General features: G+C 40.0%; 1 protein-coding gene across 2 annotated transcripts; it reads left to right on the top strand.

Annotated features, from left to right (window-relative positions):
* Positions 1 to 4,409: 4,409 nt before the first annotated feature.
* LOC102777233 (Krueppel-like factor 15) lies at positions 4,410 to 17,977 on the top strand. 2 transcript variants are annotated; one of them, XM_035905473.2, is made up of 4 exons: positions 4,410 to 4,581; positions 5,267 to 5,375; positions 6,420 to 7,986; positions 14,786 to 17,977. In XM_035905473.2, exons 3-4 carry the CDS (start codon positions 6,506 to 6,508, stop codon positions 14,961 to 14,963), a joined length of 1,659 nt encoding a protein of 552 aa, XP_035761366.1. In that variant the 5' UTR covers positions 4,410 to 4,581; positions 5,267 to 5,375; positions 6,420 to 6,505; the 3' UTR covers positions 14,964 to 17,977. The 2 variants fall into 2 exon arrangements, with proteins under 2 accessions (XP_035761366.1, XP_006785330.1); XM_006785267.3 differs by lacking the exon at positions 5,267 to 5,375.
* Positions 17,978 to 18,201: the final 224 nt, after the last annotated feature.

Raw genomic sequence — 18,201 nt, 5'->3', positions numbered from 1 at the left:
CATGATTATACGCTTATATTGAGGGACCCACGCACGTTCAACTCAAAGTATGAAAATCTGGTTAAGGTTTATGTAAGGTTCAGGCTAGACAAAGTTTAGAGTAAAGGCTAAGTTTACAAGAGTAGTCGTTTTGCAGTTTTTCAGTGTGTGTTTGTGAAGGGTCAGCTGCTCGTGAAAACTGTTCTTGGAAGTGCATTCCCAACATTTCCAAAAACAAAACAGGTCACAGTTGAATTAATTGTGTGTGTGTGTGTGTGTGTGTGTGTGTGTGTGTGTGTGTGTGTGTGTGTGTGTGTGTGTGTGTGTGTGAAGGGAAGTAAACCTGTTCAGATCACACAGTGGACTGTTTACATGGCAGGATTAAACTCTCCAGGGGTCTGCTGGTCAGCTGGTCAGCTGGTCAGCTGGTGATGCTAAATCCTGTTACAGCATGAGCACCCAACCCATGATAACACTTTAGAAAGGGTACAAACACTGTATCTAACATATGCATTTAGTAATCATACCAAAGATCCAACTGATACCCACCTAAGACCAAAGTCTCAAACTGTTTACATTTACATGTGAGTACTTATGATTTTTATTTTGTGTTCTTCCATATGCAAGAAGCTTGTCATACAAAGGAAGTATTTATCTATCTCCCGGCCAGTGGTTCTTCGGCGAGAATGCCAGCTCTTTTGAGGGTATTGCCTGTGATCAAAGAAGCACACATTTTACCCATTTCAGTTTTGGCAGATTGCTAGCGTTACCAGAGGAAATAAATCAATTTGATTAATTAAGTCCATCTGGGGCTTACATAATATGCATATGTGTAGGTGTTTGTGAGTTTGAATGGAGCAGCCGAAACCAATTAGTATGTGGGGCAAAGAAAAGAACCTCTGTAGGCTTCATGTGACTGTTGCAGTGAGTAACTGCTCTGAGCTCTGCATGTCCTCAAATGCTAGCAGCACTACAGTTCTTGCAGTACAATTTCCAGCAAAATTTTGCTTGAAAAATATCTTGGGACCTGCAATTAGTCACAAACTCCAGTAACTTCTAGCTCATCAAGATACCAGGGCTTCCTGACATTTTTAACAAGCTGTCTATTGATATGAGCAAAGATGTAATCTACATGAGGAAACAGTGAAGTCTTTACAGGGTGCAGTGTACAGACTTTGTCCTTCATCTCCTTGTTTTTTCTCCTTTCATTACAGGAATTCTCTCTGACTCAGGTATGTGTCAACTGAGAGAGGCTGAAACTCTGGTAAATGAGCCATGGTCCATTCAATTAGCAGGGAAAGAATGTTTAAACTCAAACTGTAATCCCGCTCAAGCTCATGTTAGGTATTTACTGTATCCAGCAGCAGTAGTAGGAAACAAAATACTTTTCAATGAACAGATTCTTGTGTTTCAGAGCAAAAAACTACTAATAACAGGCCCGATTCCACTCAAGTGTCCCATTAAGTCAATAATGTGAAAGTGAAGCAGCAAAATGGAATTGATGATAATCATTCATGACATCATTTATAATTACACTTCACTGCTTTGGTGCTGTTGTGGCAATAATTGTAGTAGCAGTTGTAACAGCAGCATCAGTAGTTGCAGCAGTAAAAACACTACAACAACTTTCATGCTGCTAGATGTAGCCTGGAATTAGTAAGTATAAGCAAAAGCAGTAATAGCAGCACAGGTAGTTGTATTTGTGAAAACAGCCATAAGAACAGTAATCCCAGTTGTCCCAATCTGGGGGTGTTCTTTGATGGCAGCTTCTTCCAGCTCAGGGCACTTGCAAAACGTAAGAATGTTTTGTAGCCTGCTGCAGGAAAGTAATTCATGCATTTATTACACCAGGCTTGACTACTAGATTAGTCTGTATTTAGGTATCAGCCAGGCTCTGCTCTCTCGTCATCACCTTGTTCAGAATGCTGCAGCCCGACTCTTGACAGGCACACGCAAACATGACCATATTACCCCGGTGTTGGCTCGTTTACATTGGCTTCCAGTACATTCTAGAATTGATTTTAAGATTTTATTGCTTGCTTTTAAGTCTCTAAATGGATTAGCTCTCTCTTACCTCTCTGATCTTTTAGCTAAACATACTCCAAACAGAACTCTAAGGTCAGCTGATAACTTTCTTCTGATTGTTCCTAGAAGCAGACTAAAACACAGAGGAGACTGGGCCTTTGCAATTGTTGCGCCTAAACCTCAGAACAGTTTGCCTCTTCAAATGAGGACCTCTCCAACACTCTGCATTTTTAAAACCCGCCTGAAGATGCATCTTTACTTGCTATAGCTTTTAATTGTGACGGAGTTGTTTAGCTTCTTATCTTATCTTCTATTTGTGTGTTTGTTTATTTATTATTTACTTTTTCTCTTTGTACAGCACTTTGGTCAACCTGTGTTGTTTGCTTATAAATAAATAGATTGATTGGTTGATTGATTTATTGATTGGGCCCTGTGCTGCTGTACTATTTGAAGTAACAAAGGCAATAATAGCAGTGTTAGCAGTAGAAATACAGCAAAGACAAAGGTGTACCATTAGCATCGCCAAGGAGTATTGAACCTGTATCCTCTCTATGGCCAGTGAGCAAAACTTCTCTGATAAATCTGCATTTATACAGGCGTCTATCAGCAAACAAGCTGACCACTCACTATCATCTCAGTCAACTTTTTTTTTATGGCTTTATGATCTAAATTGATCACTCCAACCTCATCTTTACCATTGACTACCATTACTGGAGGCTGTAACATTAGTAATGACATTAGCAATAAAAGCCTTCTTCTTATACGGGCTATCTGCTTCCATCTCATCCTGTTCCTAGCATCCTCTTCTATCTCACCAACCCTCTGTAGTCATGATATTAGCAATGAGAATAGCAGTCTAGTGATGGTATGAGGTATAGTTTAGGTAGTAGCAATCATAATTATACTAGTTCCAATATTAGTAGTCATAGTAGCTTAAAAGCAGTGCTAGTTGTCACACTAGTAACAGCAGCAGTAATAATGGTTCAGATCAGTTCTATTCAGTTGTATTTATGTCGCACCAAATCACAACAGTAAAAACTCTACAATGATGATAATAATAATAATAATAAATATTAGTAACTGTAGTAGCATTAAAATAGCTGCTGAAATTATATTGAATTTTACAATGATTAACAGTATAAATGGTGTAAGACAATGCAAATATTCTAGTAAAATGACAAACATATGATATTTATATGATGTCAGCCTAACTTTAATAATTGTACTGCACTGTATTGTTTCTAACGATTTCCTGCACTGAGACTGTAGATACAAATTAGCTCCATGGCAAACTCTAATTCAACAGTTATGTTGCACCTGGTGCCTGGGAAACAAACTACAACATTTAACTAAACAATAACAATTTTGTACTAAAACAAAAAAACAGTGCCACGAGTGACAGTAGCAGTTTCAGCAGTGGCACTGGAAGTGCTCAACGGGAGTCATGCACACAACGAACCTCCTCAGTGTGGCATTGTGTGTGTGTTTTTATACATCATAATAGCCAGTGACTGTGGTGCATGCAAGTACACACTGAAACACTTCTAATGTTTACAAGCAGGCTGAAAGTGGATCATTTATCCAAACACTGAACGGTAATCTAACCTACGCAGGCAAATCAAATTAGGCTGTAGCCAGTAAAGTTCCTTCAGCCCTGCGGAGGTGTTTATATGAGGTCTGCTCAGCTGGAGTGAAAGCAAAACTTCTCTTACTGATGTCATTAGGCAGCATGTAAACACGCTCACTTGCCTGCTCAATAGCTCCCTCATTCACTCAATCACTTGGCCACTTATCCAGACATGGTCAATGGTAAATGCGAAAATCTCAGCTTGCTTTCTAGGCAGCAGCTGCTGATGCTTTTCCCTTCAGGAAAATTGGGCTGTTACTTTTCAGCAGCTTTAATACTAATGTATGATTTATCATGTGTCAGCCTCAAACACAGTCTCTATGGTAATGTCGTGTAAAAGCTATTTATTTCTACAAAATAAGTGATACAGGAAAGAAAATACATGCAGCACTGACTGAGAATATTATAGACACTTCTTGTTGCAGGTTTTCAGTGAACACACATGGCACACTCGCTGGAAGGGCAATGGAAATATTACCAGTTGCCAAATGCAAATGAAGCACATCAACACAATGTTGAAAATGACTTGCGCCTTCAATAGCCTCAAGAGCAGTTGCTAAGATATGAAAGTGATTTTATGATCGAGCCTCATTGGCACACATGTTCTCTCTTTCCTTTACTCACACCTTCTTTCCACTGACGCCAAGCCCTAAGGCCGGCCTCCCGTCATCGGAGGCCAATTACCGTGCGCCGAGCAGACGAGCCTTCGTGAGCCCTGATTTCACTGGTATAACATGCCGAACTTCGATCACGTGACGGTTAAACGAACCAACGACTACTCTAGAGAGAGAGAGAGAGGGAGAGAGATCTTGTGAGAGCTGTATGAGAGAGAGAGTGTGCGAAGACAGTGCGGTGGAGTTCTATTGCCATTACGCACTATTACGCACGGACTTCCAGGAGAGAAGCGCTCAGCTTTAAAGGAGCGGGGTTTGGATTGCTTGCATATACAGGTGAGTGTGTAGGCGATTTGCTGTTTATATGTGACTGTGTGTCTTCTGTTTATCCGTGTGGTGTGCAGTGAAGCGTGGCTCTGATGAAAGACATGCATGCACGCAAAGCTGTTACCGGATGATACGTAGAAATATTTAGCGAATTGGCGCAGTATTACAAAAAAAGAAGTAATCCCGTGCCTGTGATCGGACAAGCTGTCAGCCTGCAGCGTTAAACATGCCGTGAATTCCGAATTAACCTCCACACCTAACTAAGCACGCAGCGTGGTTAAGAGCAGGAGAGCACCATGCTGTCAAAATTCTTGTTTGATGTTTAATGGCTGCAGGGTTACTCCAGGGCAGATCGTTTAGACGTGGCCAAACCTATCCCGAACTCTCTTCCAAACCCCTTTTTCTCCCCCCTCCCATAAGGTATCACGTAGAAGCAGCAGCTGCAGAACACCAGACCCTCAATGTCATATGATGTTACCTTATTCTAGCCTGAGATCATACATTAGATAAAAATTCATGTGTGTGTGTGTTTGTCTCTCTCTCTCTCTCTCTCTCTCTCTCTCTCTCTCTCTCTCACTCTCTCTCTCTCTCTGTGTGTGTGTGCATAACAAAAACATTTTTTGTTTTATTTTTTTTTCTTAGGATCTCTGCACTTGAAAACTTTTTTTTATTTTTTTTTTTTATTCTTTTACAGAAGAGGGCGCACTATCATTTTGTCTCTAGTCCCGTTTTCATGCAGACTTTTGAGGTTTTAAAGGGGGATTTCAGAGTTGCGTTTAATCATCATAAGCCACTCACTGCATGTAAGTAGATTTGTGTCTAGTGCGTTGTTGTTTTTTTTATCCATGTAAATGTAGATGTGGTGCATTGTTTTTCTGGCATAAAAATAGACACTAAATCCCTCACTCTTCCTGCAGTGACACCGATTGACTCCAAAACTGCAGAAAGCTTTTGGGCTCTAGCTTTACATTACACAAAAACTTATTCCTGCCCGTGGCCATCTCCCTGTACAACTCATCCACTTAACACACTGTATACTATAGCTACACCCTTTTGCACACGCTCTTCCTCTTATTCAGCTATTTATCAGTAAGTGACTTATATGTATATAAGTCATGTATATATTGTATATATTGTGTCTATTTCTTACTTAGTGCATTGTCTGTCTTGTTAATGTTTATACTGGAGCACTGTAACCAAAATAATTCCCCCTAGGGATCAATAAAGTATTCTGATTCTGATTTAATGTCGAATATCTACCGTATTGAAAATCTTATTGATACAAAATTTCAATTGGTGTCCTCTTTGAGACAAAAGCTCTGCAAAGGACCACAGGTAGAAAAACACGTTTAATGACCATATGGCTTTAATGTTAGAAGAAACCGGAAACCCAAACTCCACATGGTCAACTTGAAGTCTGAACCAGCAGCTGCAGCATCCACGCTCCCGCACACATGCACAGTCTTTAAATTCCACTTCCTTCACACATGATTGACTTTCCTTTTGAAGTGCCATCAGCTGCAAACCTCTTGAACAGGCAGCAGGTAGAAACCACAAAGAATAGGAGATCATTCTCAGTCTGTTAGTGCTGGTTTACTTATTTTTTTTATTTTTTCTCGTTAAAAAATTAACCTGAGTTTGAGTTTCAAACAGACTCATTGACAGCATTGCTGTGTTTGTGTCACGCTGGACCTTTTTAGGATTAACCATCACCCAGGAACACAAGCCTGTTAAAAGTTCCATTTCATTAAAATTGAACACAGTCCGAGCAGCTGCCACTAGATGAGGATTTTGGAGAATCTCTTTCAATTTCATACCTAATAAACTGAATCATTTGTGTTTTGTAGGAACAAGAAACACGCTTGAACGTTCACAACAGCCCGATCTTCAGAGCAGAGTGAAGCAAAGCCAGCTGCCATTCATCCGCACAGGAATGGTTGATCACTTACCATTTGGTGAGGAGACCTTCCTGTATTACACCGGCTCCCCAAAGTCTGACTATAGCTGCCTCTATTGCCACACTAATGGTGGCATCATGGTGACTGACGCATGTACCTACCACCACCACCACCCGTACCAAGGAGTGACTCTCTCCTCCTCTCCTCGGCTCTCTGAGGACGACCTCAGTGACTCCTCCAGCCCTCGTTCGTCCCTCTGCTCCAGTCCCGAGTCCTCGTCCCCGGTGTCACGACATGTCCTCGGCTCCAGCTACAAAAGCAGGAGCAGCAGGAGCAGTGGGAGCTGCAGCTCCTCGGGAGGAGAGAGTCAAGACAGCCTGCTAGACCTCCTGCTGTCTCAGGCCTCCCACACCACCTCATTAAGTTCTAACACCAGCAACAGCAGCAACACTCTTTCATCCTCTCTCTGCCTGTCCTCTCCACCTTCCTCCACATCTTCTTCTCCTATTGTTCCCATTTTACCTACGGGGCTGGCTTGGGAGCAACAGCTGAGTGTTCTGCAGCAGCAGGCCAAAGAGGATTCTTACGAGTTCCCAGTCTTCCTCGATGAGTTGCAGGATCCTGCGGCATTCCTGTTTCAGCCCACTCTAGAGGAGATTGAGGAGTTCCTAGAGGAAAACATGGTTGTGGCAGTGGAAAAAGAAGAGGAAAGGTGCGATGAAGTGATGTCCCCAACGTCGGAGGATGTAGATGCAGAAAATTCAAGGACATTAGCAGGAGAACTAGTGTCGCAGAACTCGGATCAAACTGTGCCTGTGGCTCATTCTCCACTCTCCTCCCACACAGAGACCAAACATGCACCATGTGCATCAGACATGGACAGCTCATCATCATCGGTAGATGCTAGCTCTGTAACTAGCTCTGCTACCAGCCATGCAGAAGGGATCAAACAGGAGGACTCTGGATCACTGCCTTCCTCATCCGAAAGTTCCAGCTCTGCTTCTCCTGTGCCTGTCATCCTACAAATCCAGCCTATACAGATCAAACAGGAACCAAACTCCAGTGCCATTTCAGAATCTGACACACAGAATCCTGAGAAATCTCAGTCCCAACAAACCCTGGCCCCAACTGACATCAAAATAGCTCAGCTCCTGGTTAACATTCAGGGGCAGACTTTTGCCTTAGTGCCTCAGCTGCTTTCTTCAGCTAACGTCGCGAGCTCAAGCAAAGCCGGGATCACCACTTCGTCCAAATTTGTCCGGATCGCGCCGGTGCCCATCGCAGCTAAACCCACAGGGCTTGTGGAAGGTGGGTTAGGTGGCAGTTCGGGTACAGGGGTGCTTTCTGGAGGTCAGAGGTACCAGAAGAATGCAGTCGCAGACCTTATTAAGATGCACAAGTGCTCGTTTCCTGGCTGTAATAAGATGTACTCCAAGAGCAGCCACCTTAAAGCACATCTGAGGAGGCATACGGGGGAGAAGCCATTTGCCTGCACGTGGCCTGGCTGTGGATGGAGGTGAGCGGGACCAAATGTTTTTATAGTAAAGCTGGTATGACTTCAAATGAAGTCAAAAGCAAGCCAGCTTCACATGACACACATTCAATTGCTTTAGCTTCTTATAACATCCACCAGGTAACCAGCAACCCACCTAGGGTTAAGAGTAGGGAGTGAGTTAGGCCATGGTCCCCCCCTTTTAAAGAATTTTCATCTATTTGGAACACCCAAATGGAAAAGAAATCATGTAATGTCAAAATCAATGTATTAAAGTTCATTTTATAAAATTTCCTATTTAGCATGTGGTTACATGGTGGATACTAAGAGGTTTAATGTTGCATATATATCCGTATCTACACTACAGAGATTACAATAACCAGGATTATCGACTTCCACTCTATAGGATACTTGAATACTGTGTACAGACTTTAATGAGGTACCACAGTGCTACACATTAATGTGTCATGTAATGAAGAATACTCTATTGTCAGGTTAATACTGATAAGAAGTGATACTCTAGGAAATGTAATCCATCGAGTGCAGCAGCATTAAGCTGTCTTATTGTCCTTTTTGACTTCTGAAATATGCTAGAAGGGGGTTTTTTTGCTTCTTGGAGGAAGAGCAAATTGTTCCACATCCTTTATCTGTCTTTGAGGCATCTTTGATGTCCCCACGTCATCTGAAAGAACCAAAGATATCATTTTACAAGAGAGTGAAAACTTTAACAAGGGTATAAATGTATGTTAAATGCACAGAGAGAGGATTCAGGAACCTCTGTTTGATTAGTTTATGGATGGTAGTGAACGGAGGAATGGGTCATCGTCAGGGAAGCTGCACTCAAGGCTTTTTTAGAAGGTTAGAATTTGTTCTTTTCTACATGTTGGTTGTATCCCGGCTAGCTGTGTGTTTTTCTACCATGGTAAAATTGCAGATTAGATAGAGTGCCTTTTGAAGCAGTCTGCATGCAGACTTTGTCCCCTGTTAGTTATTCCATTTGTTTGCTCACTGTCTGCAACCACTTTACTTCTGTTCTCGCAGCAGAGCATTAGTACAGAATCAAGTTTAAAGTTATCAGTGTAGGACACAAGGTAAAAGTCTAATTTGCTGCAAACTGAGTAGCTTTTCCATGTTTAAATCATGGACTAGATTTGAATAAGAAATCCTTACTTGAACTCTTTGATCATTGGTGCAGTGGTCATTTATTTCAGTTGTTGCCCAAGAGTGTGCATATAGAGCCTTATAGACATGTCCCTGTGTGTTTGTGTGTGTGTTTTTGTACATATGGACAAAGGCCAGCCTACATTAGGGCAAGCATTGGAAACGTTGAAATAACTCTGCTAAGGATTTGAAGTAAAGGGTAGATTTAAATTTAGGTTAAAGTTAGAGTGAAAAGGTTGATGTGTTTTTGTCATGGAGTGATATGTTGGATATGGTGGTCCAGCTCAGCAGTTGTCCAGTGCAAAGTTACACCTGCAATCAGCACACACTGTGAGGAGACTGTGCTACAACTATAGCCATTAAAAAAACATGTCAGACATTTTTTAACAACATTATGGATGGATATACATCCAGGTATTTCTATATCAAGTTATTGTGATCTGTCACCTGTTATGTATGTAATGATCTCTTTTTTGGAGTCTAAGACATACTTTTTCCATGTTTTCCATGAGAAATAAAGTACTATAGGCACTTGTCCTTTGGTAACCTTTATCATTCCATCAAGCTTGCTGATGAAGGACAGATGAGATGAGTGATACGACTCTCATGTCTTGGCTTCATAGGGAAGTTTTAAGGCATCCAGGGGAAACTTGATGAGGTCACTGGACCCGAGCACTCACTGGAAAGCAACAGTTACAGCTTGTGGATGTTAGTTTTCTGCTTTTTCCTCAGACCAAAGAGATGAGATCAAAAACACTTTTATTAGTGAGCTTGAAAAGGCACTCTTGGCTAGCTCTGCCCTCCTTTTCAAATTTTAATGCTAAGCTAAGCTAACTTCTGATCTGAAGCCCAAAATGAATTTGTATCGGAGCTTTGTTTTGCTGCATTGCTGTGTTATTGTTATCAGTGGCAGACATATGGGCGCAATGCATGTAATCAGTTTGCAGATCACTTGAAACTGGGGATACCAACGTGTTAGTTTTGTAGTTCAAGTAATCGGTTATTTAGTTACTCTTTACAATAATCAATGTGATGCTGTTAAAATTTCTTCACATTTTTGCTCCTTGTGACTAAAAAGAAAATCTCAGGAATGTTTCCCATCATACTGTTGATTCAGTGAGTGTGATCAGGTGCTAAGGAGCAGCTGAGTGCATGTTAAAGTAGGACATGCAAGCTAAGCACTCACCACGACTATGCTAGTGGCAGTGAGGTCCACCGAAAAGGAGAAAGATGCAGGTGCTACAGCTCAGAAACCAGCTAGGTGTTAGATGGAGTTCTCATTTCAGGGAAATTAATGAGCTTGTTATGTGGTGGAGAAAACTCTGCTGATACTTATTTAAACTTTAGATCTTTTTGTTTGGGTTACAAGTGTGTTTTGACAGTGTGGCAAGATTAGCCATGTTTTTCGATTGGTCAGGTTTAATGGTGCACTTGCTTTCATTTATGACTGGATTTAATCTGTGTTGTCAGGAAATGCAAACACTGAGAACTACATGTTTCTTTAAGTGATCCTAAATTTTCTTTCAAAACTTCATCTCCATCGTCTTTACGTGACAGCAGCAGCAATTTACTATATTATAAAGTTACCTCTTCCACACTCCTCTCCCTCTGAGTCAGGAAATGGACGTGAAGTAAGAAGTCAGGCTCCCTGTACCCTCTGTAACCTTAGAGTAGATCCATGTGTTGGCTCCTCTGAAGTAGACAGGAGAGGTATTTCATTGGCTGGATTCCCACATATAACTCACTCAACATTATATTCCTTCCTTTGCCAAACGGTTTTCCTTTTTAAAGCTTTTTGGAATTTTTTTCCCCTCTTGTGACCATCTGGTCACATGTAAACACTTAAATTAGCACATACATACAAGCAACACACGCACACACACCTATACACGCACACAAACATGGAGCATTTTCATCTCCGGCCTGCACTGAGGCTCTCATGTGAGGATTCTGTTGAGAATCTGAGCTGGAACCCAAAGTTTGCTGTAAAAACACTCCAGCGTGTGCGTGCTCGGCATCTGTCATCAGGGCTGTGGCTTGTTGTCTTTGTCAGCTGATGCATTCATCATTACAACAAAACAATGTTGGGTGGTGACGGGGCTGTCACAGTCAAACTTAGCCTCAGATTTGGACACTTAGAGCTCAAAAGAGAGACAAAGGGAAAGGAAGAGAGGGTGCTTAGTTTATGATCCATCACTCACGAAGGGTTGTTGATCTGGCGGGGACCACCGTGGATGGAAAGCTGCTGCTATTCAGCTAGATAAAAAGATAATATCTATTTTGCAAAAATCCTTCAGAAGAGTTTCTTGGCCTTTGTGTTGGTTAACATGTAGTAGGCATACCTATACCTATATATATGCCAGCATCTGTGTTACTGTTTGTTACCGCCACACCTTTTAGGCTGTTTTCTTTGAATGCTGCTTTGGCGGAAGATCTAAGTTCAGGGACAAGTTAGAACAAGACCTGCTTGTGTTTCCCACAGGGCCCACGCTGTTATGTATACTATGTGTTGTGCAGCTCCACGCCAAGCTGCCCCAAGGACTTGAGGCGCAAAAGCCACAATCCTCAGTGAAAAGCACAAACTCACGTAATCAAGAAAATTGCCCCTAATCCCAACCTGTAGCACTTATGAACTCGCTGAACTCACTGAGCTTGAGGACACTCTCTCTCTCTGTCCACAATCTGTGACATGTAAGGTGAGAAAAAGTGGCATTGCTAAAATTGTAGACAAAGAACTATAGCAAGAATGGGGATGAGGTGGCGAGAGAGAGAAGGTGGGGTGACAAAAGAGAACAGGCGTTATGCCAAATAACATACATGTGAGGAGAGTGAGGTTATGTAATTGCATAACTCCTGCATGAATGTTCTCTTGAAAGATCTTTCTGGGTACAGTACATTATGTTATAGTTCTTATAGGCTCATCCTAAATTTAGTCATAGAGTACACATGTATGGGTTCTACCGTGCCCAAGCTTGTAGCTGATATAGTAATGCTTTAGGGTTTAATGCTTGCATTCACATCATCCAGCAATTACCAAGAGTGTAGTCGCATAAAGAAGAGAACGTAAAGACATGGATCAGTATTTATTTCTGTTTACTTGACATGTTCTTGAGGTACGGAGAACTAGGTTAAAAGAAAATCCCACTAATCCTTTCAACACAAAGGCAAAAGACTTCAGTAGACAGTCTATCACAAAATTAATGTTATTCAAGGCTCCAATAAGCCATAACTGTCTGTTAACAAAACTGAATGACTGTGTGAAATGTAAAGAGGTACATGGGGGTGTCAAATGAAAAGAAACCTGTCATAGAAGTTTCCATTGGCTCGTTATCCAAACTACAACTCTTTCCTTATTTTGCTCTGCTGTGTCTTCTACTGTAGATGTGTAACAAACAGATGAGCTTGTTAGTTTTACAAAATGACATTTTATAACTGCATTCAGGGCTACAAAGAGATGAGCAAATCATCCCTAGCTGTAGTATATACTGTAGTAAACATTGTGTTTGTGTAAGAGAGCTAGAAAAACACCTTTCATTTGCCTCTTTTCTGTTGCTCAGTTAACTTTTCAAACAGCCTGCAACAAAAAGTGTTTTTCACACATTTGGAGAGCTTTGCAACTTGATATCAGTAACTGCGTTTTGTTTTACCTAAAGGTCCTTTGTAACATGGTTAGACAATATTTGGTGAATGTCATAACTTTTAGTGTCAGTCCGATGTGCTGCTCCCAACAGAGCATAAAGCAAATAGTTAAATGGTGCGGTTTTACTGAATACAGCCACAAAAAAGAAAGTACACCCCAGTATTCACTAGTGTGCACAAACACATTTAACAGCAATGTATGATAATGTGTGACTTCATCATTATTATTGTTACTGTGGGGGAATCTGGTCTGACTCTTCGTTGCTTCAGTTCATTGAGGTTTGCAGCTCTCTTAAGGTCAGCATGTCAGTCATGTTGAGATCCACACATGACTGGGCCATTGTAGCACCTTGATTCTTTTCCTTTACAACAAAAGGATCATTGTCCTGATCCATGATCCAGTTTAGGCCACGCTTTAGCTGTCAGACTGATGGCCTTACATTTGACTCTAGAATACTAGAAGTCCAAACCCCCGGCTCGGCAGTTGGTATGAGCTGTGTCTGCTGAAATGTTGTTTTTCTAGTTGTTTGGTTGCATTTTTTGCATTTTTTTTCCAGACACGGTGATGTGCATTATGGCCTGACATCTCCACTGTGGTTTCATCTGTGCAAAGGAGATTGTTTCAAAAGTCTTGTGGTTTACTCAAATGCAGCTTTATAGAGAAAAGGCTTTCTCCTGGCAACCTTTCCAATTGTAGTGTCATGAAGTTTAACATTAAACATGCTAACCAAGGCCTGTAAAGTCTGAGCTGTAGCTTTTAGGCTTTTTGCAGGTACTCTGAGCACTGGATGATCTGACCTTGCAGTAAATTTGCTGGGAAGTCCATTCCTGGGAAGATTGGCACCTGTCCTGAATGTTTTCACTTGTGACCAGTCTTTCTCTTTTTAGAGTGGTAGGATTCAGATTGTTTGGAAAATGGCCACAAATGGCCAACACTTTTTAGATTCACTGGCAGCGACAGTTGCTTTTTTTAAAGATCATGGTTAGCTAAAACATTTCTCGCTATTGTGTCACCTTGGCACCTGCCTCCTACTTGCCATCTTAAAGCCTCTGAAAGCTGTAAGGGTGTACTTGGAAAATATTCTACCTGCTTAGGACAAACATGTTAGCATTGCCACCTTTGAGCATATTGGCTCATTGTGTCTCACATAATAGCTATTATGGCTGCAGACTCTTTTGTTACACTGGGGACTGATTATCTGTACTTTCTGGAGTATTATATGAGATTATGTGGGACTTGCAATAGAGAAAGAGCTCCATATCAACAACATGAGTCGTCTTGATTTGTTTTAAGATTCTTGCTGTCTCAGATGCCACTGCTTAGCTTTGTAAGCTCTGTCATGTACCTTCTTTTTATGATTGGCCTATTAAAATGATGAATAGGCCAGTTGTATAATACATGTCTACAGTGGAAATGGTTTGAAATAACTGTGAGTGACATCTTTACATCTCCGAATTATCGCCTTCATGTCTACAGCCTGCCTCTGCTCCTGGAAATGTGTTAGAAAATCAATCTGTGTTGCAGATTGTTCAGATCTTAACAGCTTTACTAATATATACGGAACCAAATCAAGGTATAAAGGCACTGCTCTGTCATCCACTTAACCCTTCACTGGCTTGATACCCAAGCTGGCCGAAGCCCATAGAAACCACAGCAGAGCAGGCCAGGAATAGACTGGGTTTGGATTTACAGTGCTCATGTGTTAAGCTAAATATGGGATGGCTCTTTAACTTCAAGTCGCAGGGCAATACTCACACCTATCAGATTACCCTGAAATAAAAAAGGCTGGCATGGCTTTTATATTATTTGGCAGCTTAAAGCGTGACTACATCAGTTTGTTTTTAGTTTGTTTTTAATATATATATATAACAATAGCTGTATACAAACAGATCACATTACTGATAGTAATAATAAAATAGAACCTTTGGAAGCAATAATGGGGGATTATTATAGCCAAATGTTTTTAATTTACAGTAAAATTTGATTAATTTGTTAACCACATGCTGGGTTTCCTTCCAACAGATTTTCTCGATCGGACGAGCTATCCCGACACCGCCGCTCCCACTCAGGAGTGAAACCATACCAGTGTATAGTCTGTGAGAAGAAGTTTGCTCGCAGTGATCACCTGTCGAAACACCTCAAAGTCCACCGCTTTCCACGAAGCAGCAGGACAGGACGCTCTGCAAATGGACCCCTCTGACCCTGCTCTGGCAGCCTGACAGATATGAGGGAAGGGGAGGGAATGTGACGAAAGACAGAGGAGGGTGGTGGGGTGATAGTCCAGATGCCCTTTAAAGGAGTTTGCGCCGGACTCCTTTTTGCCCAAGTGTGTTTATGTTCAAATACGTGTGCGTGACGTACACTCATGGTACTGTGATAATTTATTGGGTGACGAGGAAAAGACTGTAACGAACTAAAACAGAAAACTGTTACTTGACAAAGCACCCTCACAGGTGGAATAAGCTTCTTGTATATTACAACTTTATTCTCAGATATTTTAGCTAACCTAATTTGGAGAAAGATCTGCTATTTTTTACATGTTGGGGTGTGTGTTATTGCTATGTTCAATCAAAAGCCTTATATCAATAAAAGGTATAACACTGGTGGGTTGGCTACTATTTAAAACTAGGGATGCTATAGCGACTAATTTGCTAGTTGTTTAAATAAGAATCAGGTTAGCTGACTTGTCTAAAAGGTAGAAAACAATGAAAACTTAATGGACGAGGTTAAACATTGGCTGTATCTAAGATCTATGTGAAACTTTCAATCACGTTCCTCCGTGATCAGATTGCATTTTAAATGTCTCTGACATGTGTGGAACTCTGAGCTGTATGTAATGTTGCACACAGATACAATGATTAGTTTACCATTAGCTTGCATGCTAGCACAGGTGACATACAACCATTCATTTTCCGCGTCAAAATACTGCTGAACCAAGCTGGTTAGTGGTAATCTGCTTACTTTCCATCTTGCTACCAGGTGTACCAGTCTGTGTAACTGACTAGTATTTCTGGTTCTGACTAGCAATAGCAGTAGGATTTAAACATCTAGTTGACTAGTCACATGCATCCCTGTTTAAAACCTCCACTTTTTATACTCTTCCTGGAGCCAAATGTTTTGAAAAGTAATACTAGCAAAAACTTACTGCTTAATGGCTTGAATTTCGTTTGTTGCACGGCAACAAGAGCTTACTGGGCATACTATTAGGAAGTAATGGGGACTATTAAGGTCTTGGTTTAATTCTTTCTCAGTAGATAAAAATATACACCAACATTCCATTAGCTTTGAATAAGTCTCTTTGTTGCCTTAGAGTCTGTTACGACCTCAAACACAAGAACAAAGCTCAAGTTGATGTTGAATTACTGCTCACCAACAAATATCATGTAATTTGCACTGATACACATGACATTTTTGGTTGTCTGCCCATACTGAGAATTCTGAGAATTTTGTGTTATCTTACTGCGGTCTGACTCTTTTTGATTCATCTTGTCAAAAAATTACTTATCGTAATAATTGTAAATTTAACGGCCTTTATTGGATCAAAGCTGATGACCCTAAAGCCAAGCTTTAAAACTCTGTCTTTGTTCATCTCATGAAATGTCACAACTTCTGTTTAATAATTTTGTTATACCATATCAGTTATTACTTAATGTGACTTTCTTTACTTTATGTCACTGCTGTCATATGATACAAGATGGTAAATCTGCTGGCATCAATGTGAATCTTTTGTCTTGCCCCAGATTTTTTGAACATCTAAAATTAAATGAAATCGTTACCTGTCAAATTGAGTTTGTCTATTTGGTAGCCAGTTATTAAGGCTAGCACCAAGGACACCAAAGTAAAAAGATTAAAGATAAGCTATGTTGTTTTTGCTAAAGAACTGGCCAATGTTGTCACATGCTGCAATGACAGGATCACAGTACATATGAAAATTATAAGTACCTTCAATCGTTTATCATAGTGCATAGCGTAAATGATGTACAATTACAAAATGGTAACTAGCATTATAAAATGTTAGCTAACATCAGCTAGTGTTAGCTAACTTGTATTAGCTAATAGTGACCAACTGCAACGGAGGCAAAATACCCAAGTACATATTGCATTTTTAAAATCAGTGCTTTATCACTGAAGACTTAATTTGTAAGAGAATAAATTGTTAATTAATTAATGTATGAAATATTTTGGATTTTGCTTAAAGAGGCATCAAATAGATATTGTCCCACTTTTCTCCACAGATTAAAACTAAAAGAGCTCAGTTAACTTTCCATTGAGAGTGGAAAATTAGTGTCATTGCAACATCAAATGCCACATCTAAAGGGAAATCTTCATGAGTAAGTTTTCTTACTTTGGTTGTGCCCAAACATGAATTTACAGCACATCTTTCAGAATATATACCATTTTCAAAAGCATTCAAGAAACACTATTGCTGGTCTTGAACATATTGATTGTTCTAAAAGAGGTATTGTACTGTAAGGAAGCAGTGACTGTTAAGCTTTTTTTTTCATATCTCACTTAACTGAGTAGATTGCTTTAATCTCTTATTCTGAATTTCCTTTCAATTAAACCAAATATCATAGGAGGAGCTCAGAGGAAATTTCTGTGCCATAAAGTTGAGAATTATTTGACAAAATTCACAGATTTGAAACAGATTTAAAATACGGTTTTAAGAAAGACTTTTGTGGTTTTAGAAATTGATGATTTGCTGAAACCTGCAGTGATTGTCAAACCCTTTTTAGGTTTGCCACCAGTGACGCTATATAAAGGAAGTATGTAAACTCAGTCAGCCATTCCTTCCATGCAATTAGAAGAAACACTTTTCTGAAAGGGTGTCGTACGTGATCCCGTGAATGTATGTAAATACTTTATATTCATCTAAAAGAGAATTGAAATATTCTTCTAGTGATTTCTGTGATTGTGAAAGATTTTTAAAACTGTAAAGAAAGTGTACATAACATGATAATTCAAATATATTGTTTTAAAATTAGTTAACTTAGTGTTTGTGAGGTCTGTACACAACACATACAATAGACTTATTACATGTTTCATGATACATTCTTTGTAAGAAGTCAAAAAAATGCATGTCAGCAACAGTTTATTTACATGCACTTGGTTTAACATTGAAAATAAAACAAATTGAAATTACACCTGAGTTGGAAATAAAATTGTCCGTGTGTTATGAAACACTGAAGTCATTTTCAGATGTGTTCTGTACATACCTACAACAAAAAGCTAAAAATGTTATTTTTTGCTTTTGTTCTACAATGTAAAACATTTACAATAAAAAAAAAAAAAAAAACACGACTTGTTTTTACTGTTTAAACAGCCAATAAGTGTTTCATTAGATTTTTTTTATATTGCTTTCCTGATGTTTTTGCTGAGAGACTTTCAGTCACATGATACAGTAAAAATTTCAGATTTGGGCCACATTATTTGAGAAT

The sequence above is a fragment of the Neolamprologus brichardi genome, chromosome 20, assembly GCF_056152115.1.
Source record: "Neolamprologus brichardi isolate AB-2024 chromosome 20, ASM5615211v1, whole genome shotgun sequence".
NCBI lineage: Eukaryota > Metazoa > Chordata > Actinopteri > Cichliformes > Cichlidae > Neolamprologus > Neolamprologus brichardi.
The sequence above is the reverse complement of the archived record's forward strand: the minus strand, read 5'-3'. Positions and strand labels throughout refer to the sequence as shown.

Bases quoted from the DNA above. Each gene is read 5' to 3' on its own strand.
- LOC102777233 (XM_006785267.3), top strand. From the start codon at position 6,506: ATGGTTGATCACTTACCATTTGGTGAGGAGACCTTCCTGTATTACACC. The intron at 7,987-14,785 runs GTGAGCGGGACC...TCCTTCCAACAG, and splicing joins TGGCCTGGCTGTGGATGGAG to ATTTTCTCGATCGGACGAGC.